Source organism: Pholcus phalangioides, unplaced genomic scaffold (assembly GCF_987345545.1).
Source record: "Pholcus phalangioides strain wild (caught in Gottingen) unplaced genomic scaffold, Ppha-v1.0 ptg000013l_1, whole genome shotgun sequence".
Classification (NCBI taxonomy): domain Eukaryota; kingdom Metazoa; phylum Arthropoda; class Arachnida; order Araneae; family Pholcidae; genus Pholcus; species Pholcus phalangioides.
The window spans coordinates 21,731,811-21,750,664 of NW_028301606.1; the positions used below are offsets into that span (position 1 = coordinate 21,731,811).

An 18,854-nucleotide genomic window follows, 5' to 3' on the forward strand; every position below is an offset into this window, starting at 1 on the left:
TTTTCCATAAATTATAAATACCTTTTTAGTGTCTATTTTAGGTATTTTTAATGTCTTTTTGCCTGCCTATTTCGATTATTTTTAGTGCCTAAACTTCCGGGCTCTAGTTATTATAATTAGAAAAAGACTTATTCATTATTAAATAACTCCACATATGATGTCATTTTTGATCATTACCCAAGGGATGACGTTATATAAGGTTTTACTGCACTGTTAATTTTATCCTAACAAAAATTAGCATCTACATCACACAATTTAATGATTAGTTTACTTAGTTTATCAGTCTCACTCAGCTTGATATACAACAAAATTGCAAATAAGTGAATAATTCAGATCAAAAGAGAGAAAGTACATTGGGGTTTTTCAACATTTTTCTATCCTTCCTAGGACTGTTAGCTTTATTGATGAACAATTAAAGTTGTATTAATTAGTAAAACTCAGATGTTTTAATTTTGTTATTAGAAATTAAGACTTTTGATATTTGCTGTAATTGTTGATAGTAATTCAAGGAAAAAGTCCTCCAATAATCAAATAAAAAAAATTATGCCATTAGCATGCATGCGCTACCTATCTGGAGTTAAATCTTTCTCTTTTTTGCCTTTCTTTCCTTTCCCCTTTTTTCCTTTCCCTTTCTTTCCGCCCTTCTTCTTTTTGACCTTCTTGCCAAGATCTTTTGCAAAAGCCTGTAAAACAATATTAGAACAAAATATTTTCTATATTTTTGTGTTAAGAACATTGATAAGAAAAAATTGAATACTGGTGCATTAATCTACACAATAACTGTTACAATATGAAACAAATTACAAATTATCAACAATAAGTACATATTATGCAGACTAATAAATATTATTTGTTCTATTAGTCCTGTTTATATAATTTGATGTAGTCTATGTCATTTTTCATCAAAGAAAAAAAAACAAAGAAAAATAGAGCTTTTACAAAAAATAATGAAGCTACAAGTAAAGCCTTAATATAGATCAGTGGTTCTCAACTGGGGGCCACGGATGAAAATCTCGCAAAAGGGGAGCCACGGCTGCTGATACAGGGGCCATGAAGAAGTTTGTGAAATTAAATTTTTTTAGTCGCTGACTAAAAAAACTTAATTTCAAACAAAATGCATAGATTATCTTTTTCGCGATTTTTCCCCTATTCAAGTAACATTAACATGAGGAAGGAAATAAAAAAAGTGGTTCATGTAATCTCGGTGGTTTTACGACTTGGGGGTGACTGTAGACCCTGACACAAACTGTAGAAGAGGTTTAAGCAAAATGGCGTAACTGTAAAGACAGAAAATTGTGTGTGTTCGAAGACTTTTCATTCAAAGAGGGCTGCCATAAAGAAAGCAGACAAAGATTTGTTGACCATTCATTGACATTCTTTTGAGTGATGGTAGTAAATGTAAGTAGATGGGTGAAAAATGAAAGCTTGCAAAAAAACCCATCGTTTTCATGCAATTACAGACAGATAACTATCTAGTTTAGCACAAAGCTATCTTCAGCTGGCACTGAGTGGCCTGACGAGGATCAGAAAATCGAATAAAGAATGATTTGCTCTGGGGTATTTTTTTATGAATTTTGAAGAGGGTGCAAATTTGCAGCATTGCCTTTGCTAAAACGAAATAAAGTCGAATCCAGTTATAACAAACTTCAAGAGACCAAATCACACATGAGGAAAAATACCCGCGAAATTTAATTTTTTAAAACTACATTGCTGTATAACTTAAGAAACTGTAATTGCATAAAATTACTGTTGTTTCAATCGTAAGTGTTCATATGCCATTCCTTTCAATTTAACCGGAAGAACGTAATTTTAAACATATTTAAGACGGTCTTGACGTCATTTGGTTTGCTGATTGGTTTCTATAAACAATCCAAGCAGATAATGTATTGGGACTTCCTCTAAGATTGACACCATATCTTTAAAGTTTTTTTAATCGACACTGTAATGCTCCTCCTATTAACTGGCCTACTAATTAAGCCTGCTGCTGGCCTGCAACATCCCAAATAATTTCAATGCAATTTTCCTATCCTGCAAGAGCAATGTTGTGGACATTATAAAAAAATTCTAAAAGGACATATGACCACATTTAAAGCAATTTAAATCCGTTAATTTGAGACTCACTGCGTCTGCAGATTTCACAGAAAAGTGCAATAAATTCTCACGTAAGTCTTCACGTTGAAATTTCCATAACCGGCTCAATGCGTCTCTGTATCTGTCAACCTAAAATTTATGGTTTTTAATGTTGATGATACACATGCAAAACCAATTCAGCGATGCGTTTTCACAATCTGCAAAACCTGTGTGAATTTGATAGTTGGAAATGATGTCTAAATGCCAAAGATTTGGAGTTCGAGTCAAAATGAAAATGTCAAATAACTGAAATCGTGCTTCGTATAAATGAAATATTTTAATATTGAAAGACCTATATATATAGAGAGTAATCGTGACCATAGTCAACCTTCTCATAAATGTGAAATTTTGTCATAAAACTGAGAGTGAGGCGTGAATCCCCTTGCGCACAAGTGGAATTTCGAGGCATTTGAGCACAACCGAACCCCTCTTGGCTATTTTTCTTTTTTTCTCCCTTTTGTTTCCTTCCTAAATTTATAAAAGTAAAAAAGGACTGTTTTAAGATCAAATTGCAGAAGTTCAATTACGTTAGTGCAAAAATGTTAAATTTTTTTTTTTTTGGGGGGGGGGGGGATACAAGTCAAACTCCATTATAATGAACTCCAAGAGACCGGAGAAATCCCTTCGTAATAACGAATTTTTTGTTATAAAGGAATTACAGATTCTTATATTGTTCCTATGTAAACTTATCCGAGGGATTAGAAAAGTTTTTGTTAAAATGATATTTTTTCCCGTTATGACGAGAGTCGACTTTATTTCGTCTCAAACTATTTTTTTACGTGTATATGCAGGCTGCATGGGTAACAGGGCGTATGACACTTTTCTGGCTAGCAGTTAGTCTTAGAAACATACTTCCAACTAGAAAAAGTATCCAAATCACGTGTCCAACTCAGAAAAAATGTGTCATTCATGTTGTAAGGGGTTGCATAGTTATAAAATAAAAAAACCCAACTTTTTATACTGTCCCCGTGTGCGAAAGAACCCAATTAAAAAGTTGTTGCTCTGTCTTTACCGATGCCAACTAAAATAATTTCACATTTCTAAGTGCAATACTCACCGAGATATGCGAATTCGAAAAATTGAGGAAATTTGAAAAATAAACAGTGTTAAATGCGGATAAAATGGTTTCCCCACATTTAATGCTGTTTTTTGTTTTTTTTTCAACTTTCTTCGAATATCTCATTTGGAAACGTTGATTTGTTATTGTTGGAGACCGGGAAACAACTTTCCGATTGGGTTTTGGGGCACAGGGTGTCCGTATAAAAAAAAAGTTAACTTTTTTATTTTGATAATTATGCTACCCCTGGCAACATGAATCAAATATCTGAGGTACTACACATTATGCGGGTGCTTTTTCCAACTGGAAGTATGCCTCTAGAACCAATGGTTCGCCAGTAAAGTGCCATATGCCCCATTACCTATGCACCCTGTATATTAAATATAGTGCGGACTGTTATGTGAAATATTGTGCTATGTTTAAACAACAAATATTGCGTTGTGTGCCAACTCACACGTTGCTTCATTCGCCTGCGAGAGAGTGGCCACATTATGAAATAAAAAGCTATTTGAAGGCATCTTGTCACATCCAACGAAATATCAGATTTTCACCGTATCAAAATTGAAGTCAACAAACTGATAATTTTCTTATTTGGAAATTGGATTATTTATATTTTCCAATGGGCTTGAAATCCTGATAATGAATCATTATATGTTCACATGCATAGGCGTACGCAGAATTTACTCGAGATGGGGATTCGATTTTTTCCTTCTGAGGGGGTTTTTTACGTTTTTTTTTCCTGCAAAATAACACTATAATCTTGGCTCAACCCCATTGGCACCCCCTTTACGTACGCCAATGTTCACATGAACAGTTTTGTCACTGCGTCATTTTTCTGAAACGAATATTTCAAACAAATATTTAAAAAATTTTCACACGTATTTTCATTCATTTTTTTTAAATTCATATTAGGGCTACAACATGAACCTATATCCTTGATACATGTATTATTGTTAAAAATGATGTGAAAGTTTCAACTTTTCAACAGTGATTCATTTGTGTGGCTACTCCCTCATTACTACTTTTATCTGCATGAAGGGAATAAAAGTAATAAAACTGCTAGCTACCACTTTTTTGCGATTTTTATAATTATAAGAATGCATGTTTTGGAAGCTACAACTGACATTTATCAATGAAACCATAATCATTTATGCACAAAAAAAAAAAATGGAAATAATACAAATTTTATCCAATACAGTAACTTGATGACATTGTGCCGTGTTCAAGCAGAGTTTACATTGATTGAAAATAATGTACTCTATTTTTTTACTGTATTCTATTATGTTTATTTTGCATTTTCGTTATTTTCATAAATTAAAAATTAATTGAATTAAATTCAAACATATTTATACTTCAGACAATTTTTTAATAACTATCTTCTAATGGGGGGGGGGAATAGAAAATTAGTCATGTTCGCAAGGGAGGGGCCACAGAAATGAGAAATGGTTGAAAGGGGGCCATGGCCAAAAAAGGTTGAGAACCACTGATATAGATGATTATAAATAGCCTTATAGATAAGGATATCTAGACTATTAATTTTTCTTCTGTTTCCCCTGCTCAGTGTTATAGATATATTTAATTACTTTCATTCAGTATTTCTATATGTAGAATGTTTATACCATATTCATCCAACTAAGTTTACTTTGTATATTAAAAACTTCCCTTAACAACCTTAAGGGGGGGGGGGGAGGTAATTTGTTCAAAAACACTGTACAGATCATTATCAAGAGAAATATGCAAACTGAGGTAATAACAGCTACACCTTTATTGCAATATGTATACATGTATGCATTATGTTAACTAAATTTGTAAATCTCAATCATTATTATATACATTCTGAATATTGCTCTTTGAATGCACTTTGCTTTCTCATCTTTATATTCCCCATTTTCTCATACAAAATCACCTTTGGTTTTGTAAAAATAATTTGAAGAGTAACTGTGTTTTTAAATCTCATATTGCTATTTTCAATATGAGTGGGCTTATGAGTTTCTATGATGTTTTAATCCATTGAAATAGTACTTGCAATGATTTTTTTTATAATTTTATTTTACCTTATGGCGAAAGGACATAATATCCTACTAATAGCCACTGATATTATGCTATTTTCTTATTCTTGAATATTTTATTCAATAATACATCGGGAACCATGAGGTGTAATGCTATCCTCTTAGGAATCACTACAAAATCTTTATTGTCTGTGTAATAATAATAGACAGGCATCATCACCATCATCATCCTCTTGGGGATAGTTCATAAAATTATAAATCTGAATATGAGCACATATAGCAGGTATCACAGTTTAAGTACTTTTTCCTCTCATGTGACATGTGACAACCTCCCCATTTTTGAAACAAAAATTTGGGTGTGAGAACACCATCTTACAGTTGGGTAAGCATTTTTATTTTTTCAGCAAATACATATAGTGCGTTCCTGGGTAAATTAAAATACTATAGTCATCAAATATTGTTCCTTTTTACATTTTGTATTACTCCTTAAAAAAATTTTCAAAAGAGTAAATAAACTGTAAAAAAATCTTACTTCATCCAACACTTCAAGTTCTTTTCTCATTTTTGCATCAGTTTGTAGATGAACAATCTCTTTAGTATTTCTCAAAAACTCTTTCTTGATAATTGATTTATCACACTTATCTGCATGAATTAGTGACAAGTTCAGGGGGTCAGACTTCTTAACATCAAATTCAAATATCTTCTTGTCTTTCTCAAAAACCCTTTTGAATAGCTCTAAAAGTCAATAAAGTTTTCTTAGTATGAAGTAATTTCAACACAACAATGAAAAAAAAATCCATCCTCATTAAAAACCGATCGATAAAAATGAATCAAGCTAAAATGTAAGGTATAGACAGATCGAAGACCTTTAGAGCCAAAAAAAGCACTAGACATAATACTGGGACAAAAAAAGTAGTAAACTCAATTTACAAAATGTAAATGAACACAGACCATAAAATTTTATTTGCCACAAAAAAACTCTTTGTTCAAGAAACTTTCTTGATTGTCTTTTTAAATGTAGAATATAATTTCTTGCATTTATAAATGTAAAATGTATTTACTCAGAAACATTTTCCTCTCCTTTTTTTTAGTCTCAAAATCTTGTATCAACATTCTCAAGACTGATTTTCCTTTGCTTTTGCTCCTATGCTCATTGAAGACAAAACATCAAATCTATCTTGCTACTGCTAATACTTTACACACTCCAACTCTGGTCATATTGCTATATAACAATTTACTGTATATAGAGTTGGGTCAGAAATGAATGCACTTTCTATTCATGGTCGCCTCAGGTTTGACAGGAAAGAACTTGTTATCTATATTCTTTCCCCAAGATTGAAGATGCAGACCTGGCTGAAACATTCATGGTGGTAAACAAGCATCTTACCATGGTGCCACTCGGCTGCAAACCTATCTTGTGTATGCTTTTTTGTCAAGATTTATTATCAACTTTAAGTAAGAAAGAGATTGCTCAGCTAAGTAATTAGTAAATATTTATGCTAAGCATTTTATGCCATGCATATTTTTTGCATGTCCATTTTCTCTTGATCACCCACACATATGCAGAGTTTGCTTGAAGCTAACACTTTGCTAGGAAGAGTAATTTCCAATTTCAAAAATGTAATCAAAGAATTATTTCCTTTAACCTGTTAATGCCCACACCTTATACCACACATGGGCGGAGATACAGAGGGGGCATTGGGGAGGTATTGCCCCCCCCCCCCGACAGACCAGTCATGACCCAGGCTCTGTCCCTCCAGGGATATAAGTCTTTTACCCTTGCGGGTAGGGTCGCGCTGGGGAGTGCCCCCCCCCCCAGCATCAAAGGTGGATTCGACTGATCTAATGTATACATGAATTGACAACATCATCATGCCCGCAGTAATAATGATTGTGTCCCTCAGACTTCTAAGTCTATCTCCGCCTATGATACCAAATAGGACCTGACTTGAACGATAGGCTACTTTAAAAGTTCGTCAGAGCAGGGCAAATGCATGAAATGGGCAAAAAATGTTAGGCAATAATGGTTTCTGGGCCTCAAAAATCACTTTCAGAATGTTGATTTTAGTTACTGTGGTTCCTTAGCAATGTGTTTCAGATGTGTATATGCCTTTACAATGCCTTTACATCACTTCTTCAATGCTGCCAATATATGTATAATAGTTTGTGCCTTTATAATGGTTTGCCACATTTTCAATCCTCCCAGTAATGAGGCTTTTTGAATAGACATCATCTTCATCATCATCACTTTGAGGGTCAGGCAAAGGATGATCCCCATAGAAATCAGTGTTAAAATTGCTGATTTCCCTGCAGAAATGTGGAAATTTTGTGGTGTTTCCCACTACATCAATAATTTTAAATTTTATTATAATATTTTTTTGAAACATTGAGTTCACTTAGAGATATATACGAAGCTCAAAAAATTAAATATGAAGTAATTAGCTGGTCCTACTTTTGAGTTGGATATTCATGCAATAACTTTGATTTCAGCTTTTTATTTATATCTTCTCCAGCATGAAAATTAATGTCTCTGTATTGTCTTTTAATATTCAACTGCATAAATATTCATATAATTTAGGATGTTTTAAAATTAATTATGGGCCTATATAAAAAACATCAAAGAAATTCCACAGCTTTAATTAAGCATTTTTTTTTTTTGAAGCAGAAACAGGCAGATGGATAACTTGAAGTTCAAGGGGAGGGGGAATCTAAATACTTAGCTCCCCTTAAAAAAGGAAAAAATACAGGGTGTTTCAAAAAGAATTACCAGATTTGAAATTGCATGTATTACAAAAAATATTCAGATTAACACTTAAGATTAATCTTATATTACATGGCTAATCACAAAGTTTTTTTACAAACCAAATTAAAGGTGCTCAATATGTCCACCTTGGGATGCACGGCATATGTCTATACAGTAGTAAAATTCGTCCTAAACTTTCGTGAGCATTTTTGCTTCCACTGCTGCTGTTATGTGTATCTTCAGTTCGGCTAACGTAGCTGGAAAGAGAAGCACATAAACGTAGTCTTTTATACACCCCACAAGAAGGAAATCGCACGCTGTGAGGTCTGCGATCTTTGAGCTCAGTGATGCTTAACTGAATCATCAGGTCCCGTATGGCCGATCCATCGTTTAGGAATGTGATTGTTCAAAAATTCTCGAACGTCCAAGCTCCAGTGTGGTAGTGCCCCGTCCTACTTGAAAATGAAGACATCCAAATCGGTTTCTGTGGGAAAAGCCAATATTCACAAACACTGAAGTGGCGGCCGGAGGAAGAGCGTTAGTGCTACCTGTTGGCAACTTTGTAAAATTAAATATTTCCCTCTTTCTACCTATATATTATTCGATCAAAACAGATTAAAAGCTGAATTGCTATGATTTTTTTAAATCAGATGATTATTTTTGAAACACCCTGTATATTCATTGCTACGTTTCTTTAAATCTAGATTTGTTTCTTTCATGAGCCGCGCAGGAAGGCGCCATATTGGTTAACTTATATAAGGTTTGTATGTCCCTCAATAAAAGAGAGAGATACCACGTGATCCAAAAAGCCTCATTGAAGAAAACCTGGGCAGCGCTGGGTATTATAGCCAGTATTATATAAAACCAAATCCTCACTGTTCTCAAATGAGGATGCTGGGATGGATTAAAAACTATTCCATTATAATCATTCCATTATTCAATTTCTCATTAATTCAATAGTTTTATATAAGAAATATGAGTTACTTACCCCGACCCAGCGAATGTGATTCGCCATACGGGGGTATATAAGAAATATGATAAACATATTGGGATAAATCGCAAAGCTATCCATACTTAGATGAGACAACCACAATTTTTTAATAGGCAGTATATTTATATTTTATCATGATTATTTATTTTTTATTGCTCTTATCGGGTTGCTCTATTTTTCATATAGTTTAGATATGTATTCGAAATCCATATTTTTTATGGACAACTTTTTTTCAGAATCCTCATGAGGCATTTTGTCTGTTGCGGTATTTGTATTTGTAAAATTGCACTGAAGGTTTAATTTAAAAAAATAATAAATGACCAGTCAATGTGTCAGAAATAACAAAATTCAATTTCAACTGCACACTACTTTACCACTAACATAATATTGCACAAGAAACTCAAATAAGTCTAATTAAAAAGGTTAAAAAAATTTTGAATAGCAACAAAAAAATTTACCATCATATTTGTCCAGGTTTTCTCGAATAATAGGAACAATATTTGTAGGCTTAAACCTGAACCCCACTTCCTAAGAATACAAAAATAATTCATTCTAGTTTCTCATGACATTTTTTTTTACGAAATGTTTTTCTGATTATTCTGATCTAAAGCAATAGCCATTATCAACGTGTAAATGTTTTACCAATTTAAGTAATACAATTTCTCGAAAGAAGGCTGATAGCTTATACGTTAAAAGTTAATTTTCAGCTGTTGTGGGCAATTCAAAGTAGCAACCTATTCGGTAAGAAAGGTTTTTGACATTCTGAGTTCGAGATAATCTAATGTATGTTACCAAAAATATCATTATGTATGTTTTATTTTGATCCATCTAGTAAAAATATCACATTTTGATTTCAGGATAACGCCAAATGTTCAAGATGCAATACAGTAGAGTCTTGCTAATCCGGAACATATCAGACAGGGTGCACAGGATTATCGAAACCACAGCATTACTGGAAATGAATTGAAAATGAATTTAAATGATATAAACTGTACATAGACATACAGTGACACATTTTCCACACGATTACTGGATGGGCCGGATTATCGAGAGTCTACTGTATTATAAAATTATCAAAGAAAACTTAGAAGGTAAACAATAACAAACACAAAATATTTCATTTTACTTTAAATTATTTAATTATTCAATTTTATTTTACTTTTTTTATGTTATTTTTTCAGTGAGTTCTTGAACAATAATTACATACAGCTTGTTGAAAGCAGCAGCTTTTCTACATAAACATTTTCCCTCAGATTATTTTCTGAGTGTGGTTTATTCCTCCAAGCAGTTGATTTATTAGAAATTACAGTGCACACTCAATATCGAAAATGACAAAAAGATCACTTTGTTGCACCACTGTCAATTGATGCACACAGAGGCTAGCAGACAGAGACCCACTGTTTGAAACCAATTCTGACTAGCTATGCCTCTTACTGAATTTGAATCTACACCTCTAAAACCACGGGTTAGTGCTTTGATAATTTTTCAGTCAAACAATCACTTTTACTTTACATACTTACATCAAATAAGGTGATAAATTATTTCATAAGATTTCACTGGTAGATATGGACAGTTAAAATTCTAACTAAATGACAAATATAACAAATGAGTCAAATCGTGAGATGTTGGGAACTAATTTTACATTCTGAATTTTTCCTTATTAGCAAAATTTAAGGTTTAATTATTTTTGTTTTCTTTGAAAATAAAAAATGTGTGTGTGTGATTGATAATTTGCATCTTACCTCCTCTTTCTTTTTCTTTTTATCTTTTTCCTTCTTGTTTTCCTTGAAAAAAAAATTAAAATTTTTTATTAATAGAATAAATAGTTTATCCAACTCATTAATACAGTGAAAATCCCATATGACGATAATCACCTACAGAATGATACTAATCTCTGGTCTCTTGAATATTGTTATACAGATGTTTCATTGTATTGATATTCAATTATTATACATATAATACACATTACGCAGAACTAGCATATATTGCATAGAAACATTCACTATTTTTTTCTCAGCTCTCTGTGGTTTAAATAAAAATTTAAATAATTCATGAAGAAAAAAGCCGCTGTGGTGGTCGAGTGGTTATAGTGCCGGACTCGTGATGCGAGGATCCGGGTTCGAACCCCACAGTGGTGGTCGGCTGAAGTTGGATTTCTGTGGTTCCCAACTTCAAGGCGCAAATGCGAGCCGATCTCCCCGTTAAAAAGTCTCGCCACAGAGAGCAACAGTCCTACAACGGTAAATCATTCAACCATAACACTTCACTCATAGTTCGTAAAACTGGGGGCAGATGACAGCACTACACATAACAAGCATTACACAGAAACAAACTATACGTCAGGTTGCACTACACGTACATGCACATTCCCGTATTTACCGATTCGTTGGGGGGTTCCGCAGGAGGGGGGGTGCATGTGTGGTGTAGCAGTAGTAGGTAGGGGCTCGGGGATCCATGATGTTCTTAAGTCAGCCACCTCGTTGGGCAATTTGCCTGTTGTGGCGTTGTATTTGTATACAGTATTGTATAAAATGAAGGCTACATTTGTATAAAATGAAGGCTACACTAAACCTGCTACAGTTAATGTTTTAATAATATAAAAAAATTCACTTTCTTTAAGCTATATAAAAATTAATTAAGGTGTGCGCTACCAACTGTCTTATCCCAAAAAAAGTTATTAGTCTCCTTAAAAGCAAAAAAGAACGAACTTTTTATGCATAAAGTGGATAAATGTGATACAGTCAAACTTGGTTAATTCAAAGCTTATGGAAACAGCAAAAAAAAATTGAATTATCCAAAATTTGAATTATTTAATTAATCTATAATGGATTCATAAAATGACTACAAATTGCAACATAATTATTAATATTCATTCAATACAAATAAATACAAATACAGCACCACAACAGGCAAAATGCCCAAAGAGATGGCTGAGAAAAAGATGCCCATAACAAATATGGATGTCATCTATTTAAAAAATACAGCAACCCAATTAAAAGCACAATCACAAAAATTATAAACAATATATACACATGATAAAATATTATACAATGCCCATAAAGAATATTATGGTTGTCTTATTTTAAGTATGGATAGCTTCTCGATTTACTCCAACATGTTTATCGTATTTCTTTTTAAACGTGTCAGTTGTGTTACAATTTACTACGTCCGGGGGTAAGCTATTCGATTTATTAACAACCCTATTAGAGAAAAATTCCCTGTGACACCATAACCTTGTATTGTCCCTTACCAATCGATACTGGTGTCCCCTTGTAAAAGCAGTCAATTGGAGGAGTACTAAAAGTTCATGGTCCATCCTATTGAAAATTTTGAACTCTTCGATCATATCTCCTTGACACCTGCATTCATCTAATGTAAAAATATTCAAAAAAAGTCTCTCTTCATAGCTCACGCCCCATATGCCAATAAGGACACGCATAGCTTTTCTCTGCACCCTTTCAATCAAGTCTATGTCCCTCTGTAGGTATGGTCTCCAAAACTCTACAGCATACTCCAGTCCAGGACGAACTAAGCCTCAAAAAAGCGTAAGAATGACTTTAGGAGAATGCAAAGAGACCTTTTTAAAAATGAAACCAAGCATTCTATTCGCTTTTTGACCACCGCTGAACAATGTTCAGAAAACCTTAGCCGCTCGTCAATGACAATTCACTAATCTGTGACCCTAGTTGCATCTGGGATAGTGACACCATTCAACTTGTAAGAGAACCGTGGGTTGTTTGGACCAAAATGAGTGGCCATGCATTTATCAACGCTAAACGCCATGCTCCATTCACTTGCCCATGCTGCAATCCAGTTTAAGTTGGTCTACAGCAACTCCCTATCACTTTGATTCCCAATTATCTCATTAGCTTCATGTCATCTGAAAATTTGCTAGCAATCCCATCGATATCCTGAACGAGTTTATTGACAAAAAGTGAAAAAAATATGGGGCCAATGACACTTCCTTGAGGAACTCCACTTGTGACGCCTGTCGAACCAGAGAATTCTCCATTCACCATAACTCTTTGCGACCTATCTCTTAACCATGATTCTGTCCAATTCAGCAAGTTGCTCCCAATCTCGTGTAAACGCTTCAAGAGTTTACCATTTTGGACCGGATCGAATGCCTTCTGGAAATCAAGGTAAACAACATCTACATTTCTGCTCTTACCCAAAGCCTTAGTCACGTGATCATAGAAGCAAAGGAGGTTAGTTACACATGACTTCCCCTTCCTGAACCCATGCTGATTATCCCACAATACATTATTCTGATTATCCGACAATACATTATACATATTGAAAATGAATAATTATTAATCCTACTAATAATGTAGCAGCTAAGATTATATAAATAATGTTACCCACTATATCATTCCAACATTCTGAACTCAGTATCCCTGTAGAATTTTTTGACCATGCTAAATGCGTGATTTACATAAACAATTATTGATCATTAATTATGAGTATATGTTTTACAAATTTTGCAAATCATTTGTATGGTATTATGGAAATCCATTTTCATTAAAATTTGTAAGAAGAAACTGTAATGGGGAAATCTGTTTCCAGAGGTCAAGCAACACACAATCCATATAAAGTGGTACAGAATTTTGATGCGTTCCAGCAGAAAAATGTTAAAATAGGAGCTTTTATACAATAAATTTATTAAAAGTTCTGCAGAGGAATGTGGACAAAGTGTATGTGTGGTTTAGTGGTAGTAAATAATAGCACTGGATAATGAAGATTGAACAAATTGGTCAAGTGAAGCAACATCAGACTTTTTGTGGATTTTCACCAGACTATATTTGCTCATACTAAAATCCTGACTTTTTCTTTTCAACTTCAACTTATCCAAAATATTTGCGAAAAACTCAAATTAACCAAGTTCCACTGTAATAAAAAATAAACAAACAAACAAAAAATTTCTTACCAACACAGGAAAAAAACCAACTATATTTTGCTACTTAAAGAAACTTTATAATAAAGAAGTGTTATATAATTATAAGTTATATTTTCACAAACCATATTTGCTTTAACATAAGTTTATGATAGCTGCCGCCTCTCATTACTTTGTGACATCTCTCTCTGACTGCTCACTTTACATGAATGTGGTTATTGTTTAGTTAAAAAAAACAAAAAAGCTGAGGTATACTCTACTTTTTCTTTTTTGCCTTTGTCTTTATCTGTTGTTTGTGGCACGATCTGCAATAAAAGCAAAGGATATATATATATAAATATTCTATTATATACTGCTGATAATTTTTCAAAAATTTTTCCTTGAGCTCCAATAAAAAAAACCATTTCAGTGGATTTGATAAACAAAATTCATGATAGAAAAGAACAATAGAATAGAAAAAAGAACTTGAATTTACCATAACTAGTAAATAAGGAAAATAGTAAGACTGAATTTAAAAAAGAAGGGGAAAAACACTACTATAACAAAAAACTTGTTACATAAAAAAGTATGTTCTTCAAATACAGTCAAACCCCAATTTAACGAATCAGAAGAAACAGACAATTTTATACATTCAATCGAGGAACTGGCTAAATCAGGGTTAAATTGATCAGGAGCATAAACACATTCGAAATTGTAAATTTTAAAAGCTACTTTCTTTGGGATTGCTGTTACAACTCTTATTTCTGACAAAAAATCAAAAAAAAAAAAAAAATTTATATATATATATATATATATATATATAAATAAATAAAACGATCAACTTAAAAATATAAATAAATAAAACAATCAACTTAAAAATAAAAAACTTAAAAATAAAATCAGGATGCATGAAAAAGTTGCTTGATAGAAAATTATTTGGTACAGTCAAAATTTTCATCAAATTTTGTCAAAATTATAATTTTTTGGATAACCCAAAAATGCTTTCTCTTCAGATGACCCACCATTCTTTGCTTGTCAAGACAGAGCAGAAACTTTGAGTAACTTCATTTCTTTACTGAAATCTAACCATGTGAACAGCATAGCACAATGTTTTATGATATTGTGTACACCAATTTGCAACTGAAGCATTCCTAGGCACACTCTAAATGGCTCTATTGCCTCCTTTATTAAAAAAGTAAAACAGATTACTACTTCTTCCCTTCCCCCATTCTTCATTTGCCTCTAAAGAAGACATGAAGGTCAAATCTTTCTATTATGTTTTTGGGTGATAGGAAATAAGAAAAAAATTAAGTATAGTTCAAAAAAAAAAAAAGTTATATTGAGGATTTTATTTGTTAGATAGGGAGTTTGACCTGTATCAGAATTTTAGAAAAAAAAAACTAGTTAAATTGAGAAATTTGTTGAATCAGAGTTCATTCATTCAGGATCTGATTGTATTTATTATATTTGTCTCAATATAACATATAACTACATAGAATTGAATGGAAAATGTTACAGAATATGCCAGCTAATTTTTACTACAGAAAAGAAGATCTGAACAGATTTTATGCTTTATCAAACATAGGGAATAAAAATATAATTTATTTTTCTGCATATAAACTACAGGATTTCACAAACACCATATCACCATGGCAAAAGAATTACTGGCACTGGTGTGTAAAACTTCATACATTGATTGCTAAATTAGTCTAACGACAAAACAAAGTTGTTGGATGTTATTTCAATATGTCTGTCAACTTGAAAGGGACATCACCAAGTCCCAAAAAAATCTAAAAAAAACCACTATTTCAACCATTTTTTCTCAAGAAAACAAATTTGCTTGGCTCCTCAGGCTGCCATCTAAATTTTATCTTGATTTGTCAAGCCCTGTAAATACGTACAGTGAAATCCCTATTTTGCAGACACTGGGGGGGGGGGAACAATGATTTATTCATAAAATAGGGGTTAATCATTAATAAAGGGTTTGAAATTTGAAATGCATACTTTTAATATACAAGGGAAAATAGTATTTGGCTGTAAAAAAAAGTATGTGATAGTTAAGAGGAGTTTTGCTGTATATATGTAGGTTATAACAAAATTTCAAAAAAGAATATAGCTAACAGAAAATTCAAAATAACTTTTTGTGTTGATACAGTTTGTTATGTAATTTGAACTACATAATTAGATTAGATAAAAGTAGTTTTATTTATAATGTATACCACAAAAATGCATCATAACCTGAGGTGAAAAGAATAGACGAGAGCCACCCTCTTCATCAGTAGGAAAAATTGGGAACTTAGCATTCTCCATACTGAAAATAAATATTTTAAATTATAATTATAACTTCTATTCCTTTGTTCACATCTCATAATTGATTATTTTGAGTGTTCTGCATGGAATCACATATATTTTAAACGAGAATATGTGCTAGTGCTTTTCAGATAAATTTAGTATGAAAAAAAATAATAATACGTGAAATGTATTCTCAAATATAGCAAAACTATTTCATATATTTAAAGAAATGTGAAAATTCCCAACAAAACACATAATACGTATGCTTTAAACCACTAATATAGATTGCAACTGCTAGATTCTCATGATGTATCATGAGAATCATGTATACATATGTCTCATTGTATGAAAACTTGAGAATCAATTACATTAGCAGTTTAAAGCCACTTCGGAATAACTTAAAACAATTCATGCTTGAGTCGGAATTCCAATCTCGTGTCATTGATCTGGTGAACAACACTCAGGTGTTCAAGGGCATTCATTGAAATGTGAGGAAATTGATACAACAATCGACTCAGATAATGTTTCATATCTTCTTTTGTTACAAAAAATCAATACATTAACTTTAATTGTAAACACCTCTAATGAAAAATGTTTTTTTACAAGTGAATTGATTTGATTATTTTGATTTAATTCTTAAATGAAACTAGTAAAATCAATAGATCACAAATTATTATAACATAATTTCACTATGAGAGTCCATGTTATTGGTTTAATTTTTTTTTCATATTTGGTAAATAGTTTATCTCAAGCCTGATACCGGAGTCAAAATTATCACACACATTTAGTCTATTATTTCATTTATTTTCAATGAGTTTTATATATATATTAGGTAAATTTTGTTGCAAGCAGTTTGAGAGAAAACATAATAATGAAACATGATTTTTAAATTGCAGCAAAAAATATATTAGAAAATATTATTATATATACAATAAAAATATACAAATATATATTTTTTTTAAGTGCAAAGTTTACCAACTATAAATTACCGTATATACTCGTGTATAAGCCAGCTCGTATATAAGCCGATCCCCCCCCCCACTTCAGGACCACCAAAACCGCAATAAATTGAAAACCAGTGTATAAGCGACCCCCAAAAAATCTGCGCATTTCAGAGAAAAAATTCTTACATTTTCATGCAAAATGAAAATCTTGCGGAAATTTACATTAGAAAATGATTCAAACTTTTTAATCCGTTTATTCTGAGTCTCCAAGCTCATCGTAATCCATCAGATCATGATAGGGGGTGCGCCATCTTCGTTTTCATCCTCTCTCATCTGGGTGGTCATCATCATTGTCACTTTCAAAGAGAATATCATCTTCAGTTCCGTCCATCGCATTGCTGAAGCAACACTTTTTGAAGGATTGGATGATAATTTCGGCGGAAACAGAATTCCACGCCACATGTACCCATTGGCACACTAGGCTAATGTCAAGTTTCTTCAAGGCACCACTTTTTGTAGTTTTTTTATCATCGGAACTCATCGATTCGATCCACAAATTCCTTAAATAGTCTTTGAGAGGCTTGTAGATGCTCACATCCAAAGGCTGTGCAATCGACGTTAGCCCACCTGGTATCAAAGCCAATGATGTTTTCGATTCCTTTGCCTCGGTTGACATTATTGGTTCTGTGGGTTTGAACATATCCGATATCAATAATGCCGGTTTCTTGAACTCTGCTACAAAAATGTCTACTGATTTTGGAGGTCGATATTTTTTCATCAAAAACTGACCCGAGTATAAGCCGACCCCCCTACTTGAGGAACGAATTTTTCCACAAAAAAACTCGCTTATACACGAGTATATACGGTAGTTGGTTTAAACACTTATTCACTCTTTGACACTTATATGTTATTATATATATGTTATAACACTTATACTCTTTTAGTTATTGTGTATTGAAATATCAAATTTTGAAAAAATATATAATTTCTGTTCATTCTTTCAAATTTTTGTTGTTCTTTGAAGCAACCAAAATCAGGGTCACAATTGACCGGTCAATGTGTGTGTGACTAATGATTGCTTTTTCATATGCTAAAGTTTGAGAATGCATTTTTTTCATAACTGTGAAAAATATATAGTGTGATATAAGCATTTTAGTAATGTTATGCTATGAAATTAATGGTGATAAACACTGAAGCTCTGTAGCAGTGTTCCCAACGGCAGTGGCATGCAAAACTCATTTTTAAAGCGATTTCTGAGGAGCTCTTTTGACTCTTTTTTATTATTTATTTACTGAATGTATTGATTTATTATATTTTCCTCACGAAGTCGTCAAGCTTCTCTGAGAAGTGAATGCAGAGTACAAGATAGGAATTGCTGCTCTAGAGATACTAACTTGTAGGAGTGAAGATATTCCCGAATCTTGTCTTCCATTTTCTCAGCCATTTTTGGACCCACCTCTTCTTCTATGTACTCTTTCATATCCTTAGCAACCTTCAAATAATCTTCTTTTAATTCCGTCTGAAGTTTTTTGCGATGTTCCTTAACTTGTTCACCTATATTAGCAGCAAAATTCCCATCATATGTTGCTGGCTGAAGCTAAATACAAAAATAAACATTTTTGCTATACCTATTGAATATCATGTCAATTTATTTTTGTTTCAGTCTATTGAATACCAAATTACTGAATTAATATTTTCTTGTATACAGTATATTTTTATTCATTAGAAATTTCTCATCATAAAAGCCAACAAAAAAATTGTCTCTTTTCTTCTTCTAAATATTTCCCACTATCAAGCTTAAACATTATGTATTAA

At 32.5% G+C, this 18,854-nt stretch overlaps 1 protein-coding gene across 2 annotated transcripts in view; it reads right to left on the reverse strand.

Moving 5' to 3' along the window:
* LOC149078761 (dynein regulatory complex subunit 11-like) overlaps window positions 1-18,854 on the reverse strand; it is a 40,717-nt gene that overhangs the window by 10,683 nt on the left and 11,180 nt on the right. For both annotated transcript variants that reach the window (XR_016193855.1, XM_089240866.1), the window contains 7 exons: window positions 18,434-18,636; window positions 16,042-16,114; window positions 14,085-14,129; window positions 10,673-10,714; window positions 9,389-9,458; window positions 5,729-5,931; window positions 568-683 (listed from right to left, as the gene is read on the reverse strand). Coding sequence is in view for 1 of the 2 variants with exons in the window: in XM_089240866.1 (XP_089096992.1) it covers window positions 568-683; window positions 5,729-5,931; window positions 9,389-9,458; window positions 10,673-10,714; window positions 14,085-14,129; window positions 16,042-16,114; window positions 18,434-18,636 (752 nt within the window). In the remaining variant the exon portion in view is untranslated. The remainder of the gene's footprint in view (window positions 1-567; window positions 684-5,728; window positions 5,932-9,388; window positions 9,459-10,672; window positions 10,715-14,084; window positions 14,130-16,041; window positions 16,115-18,433; window positions 18,637-18,854) is intronic.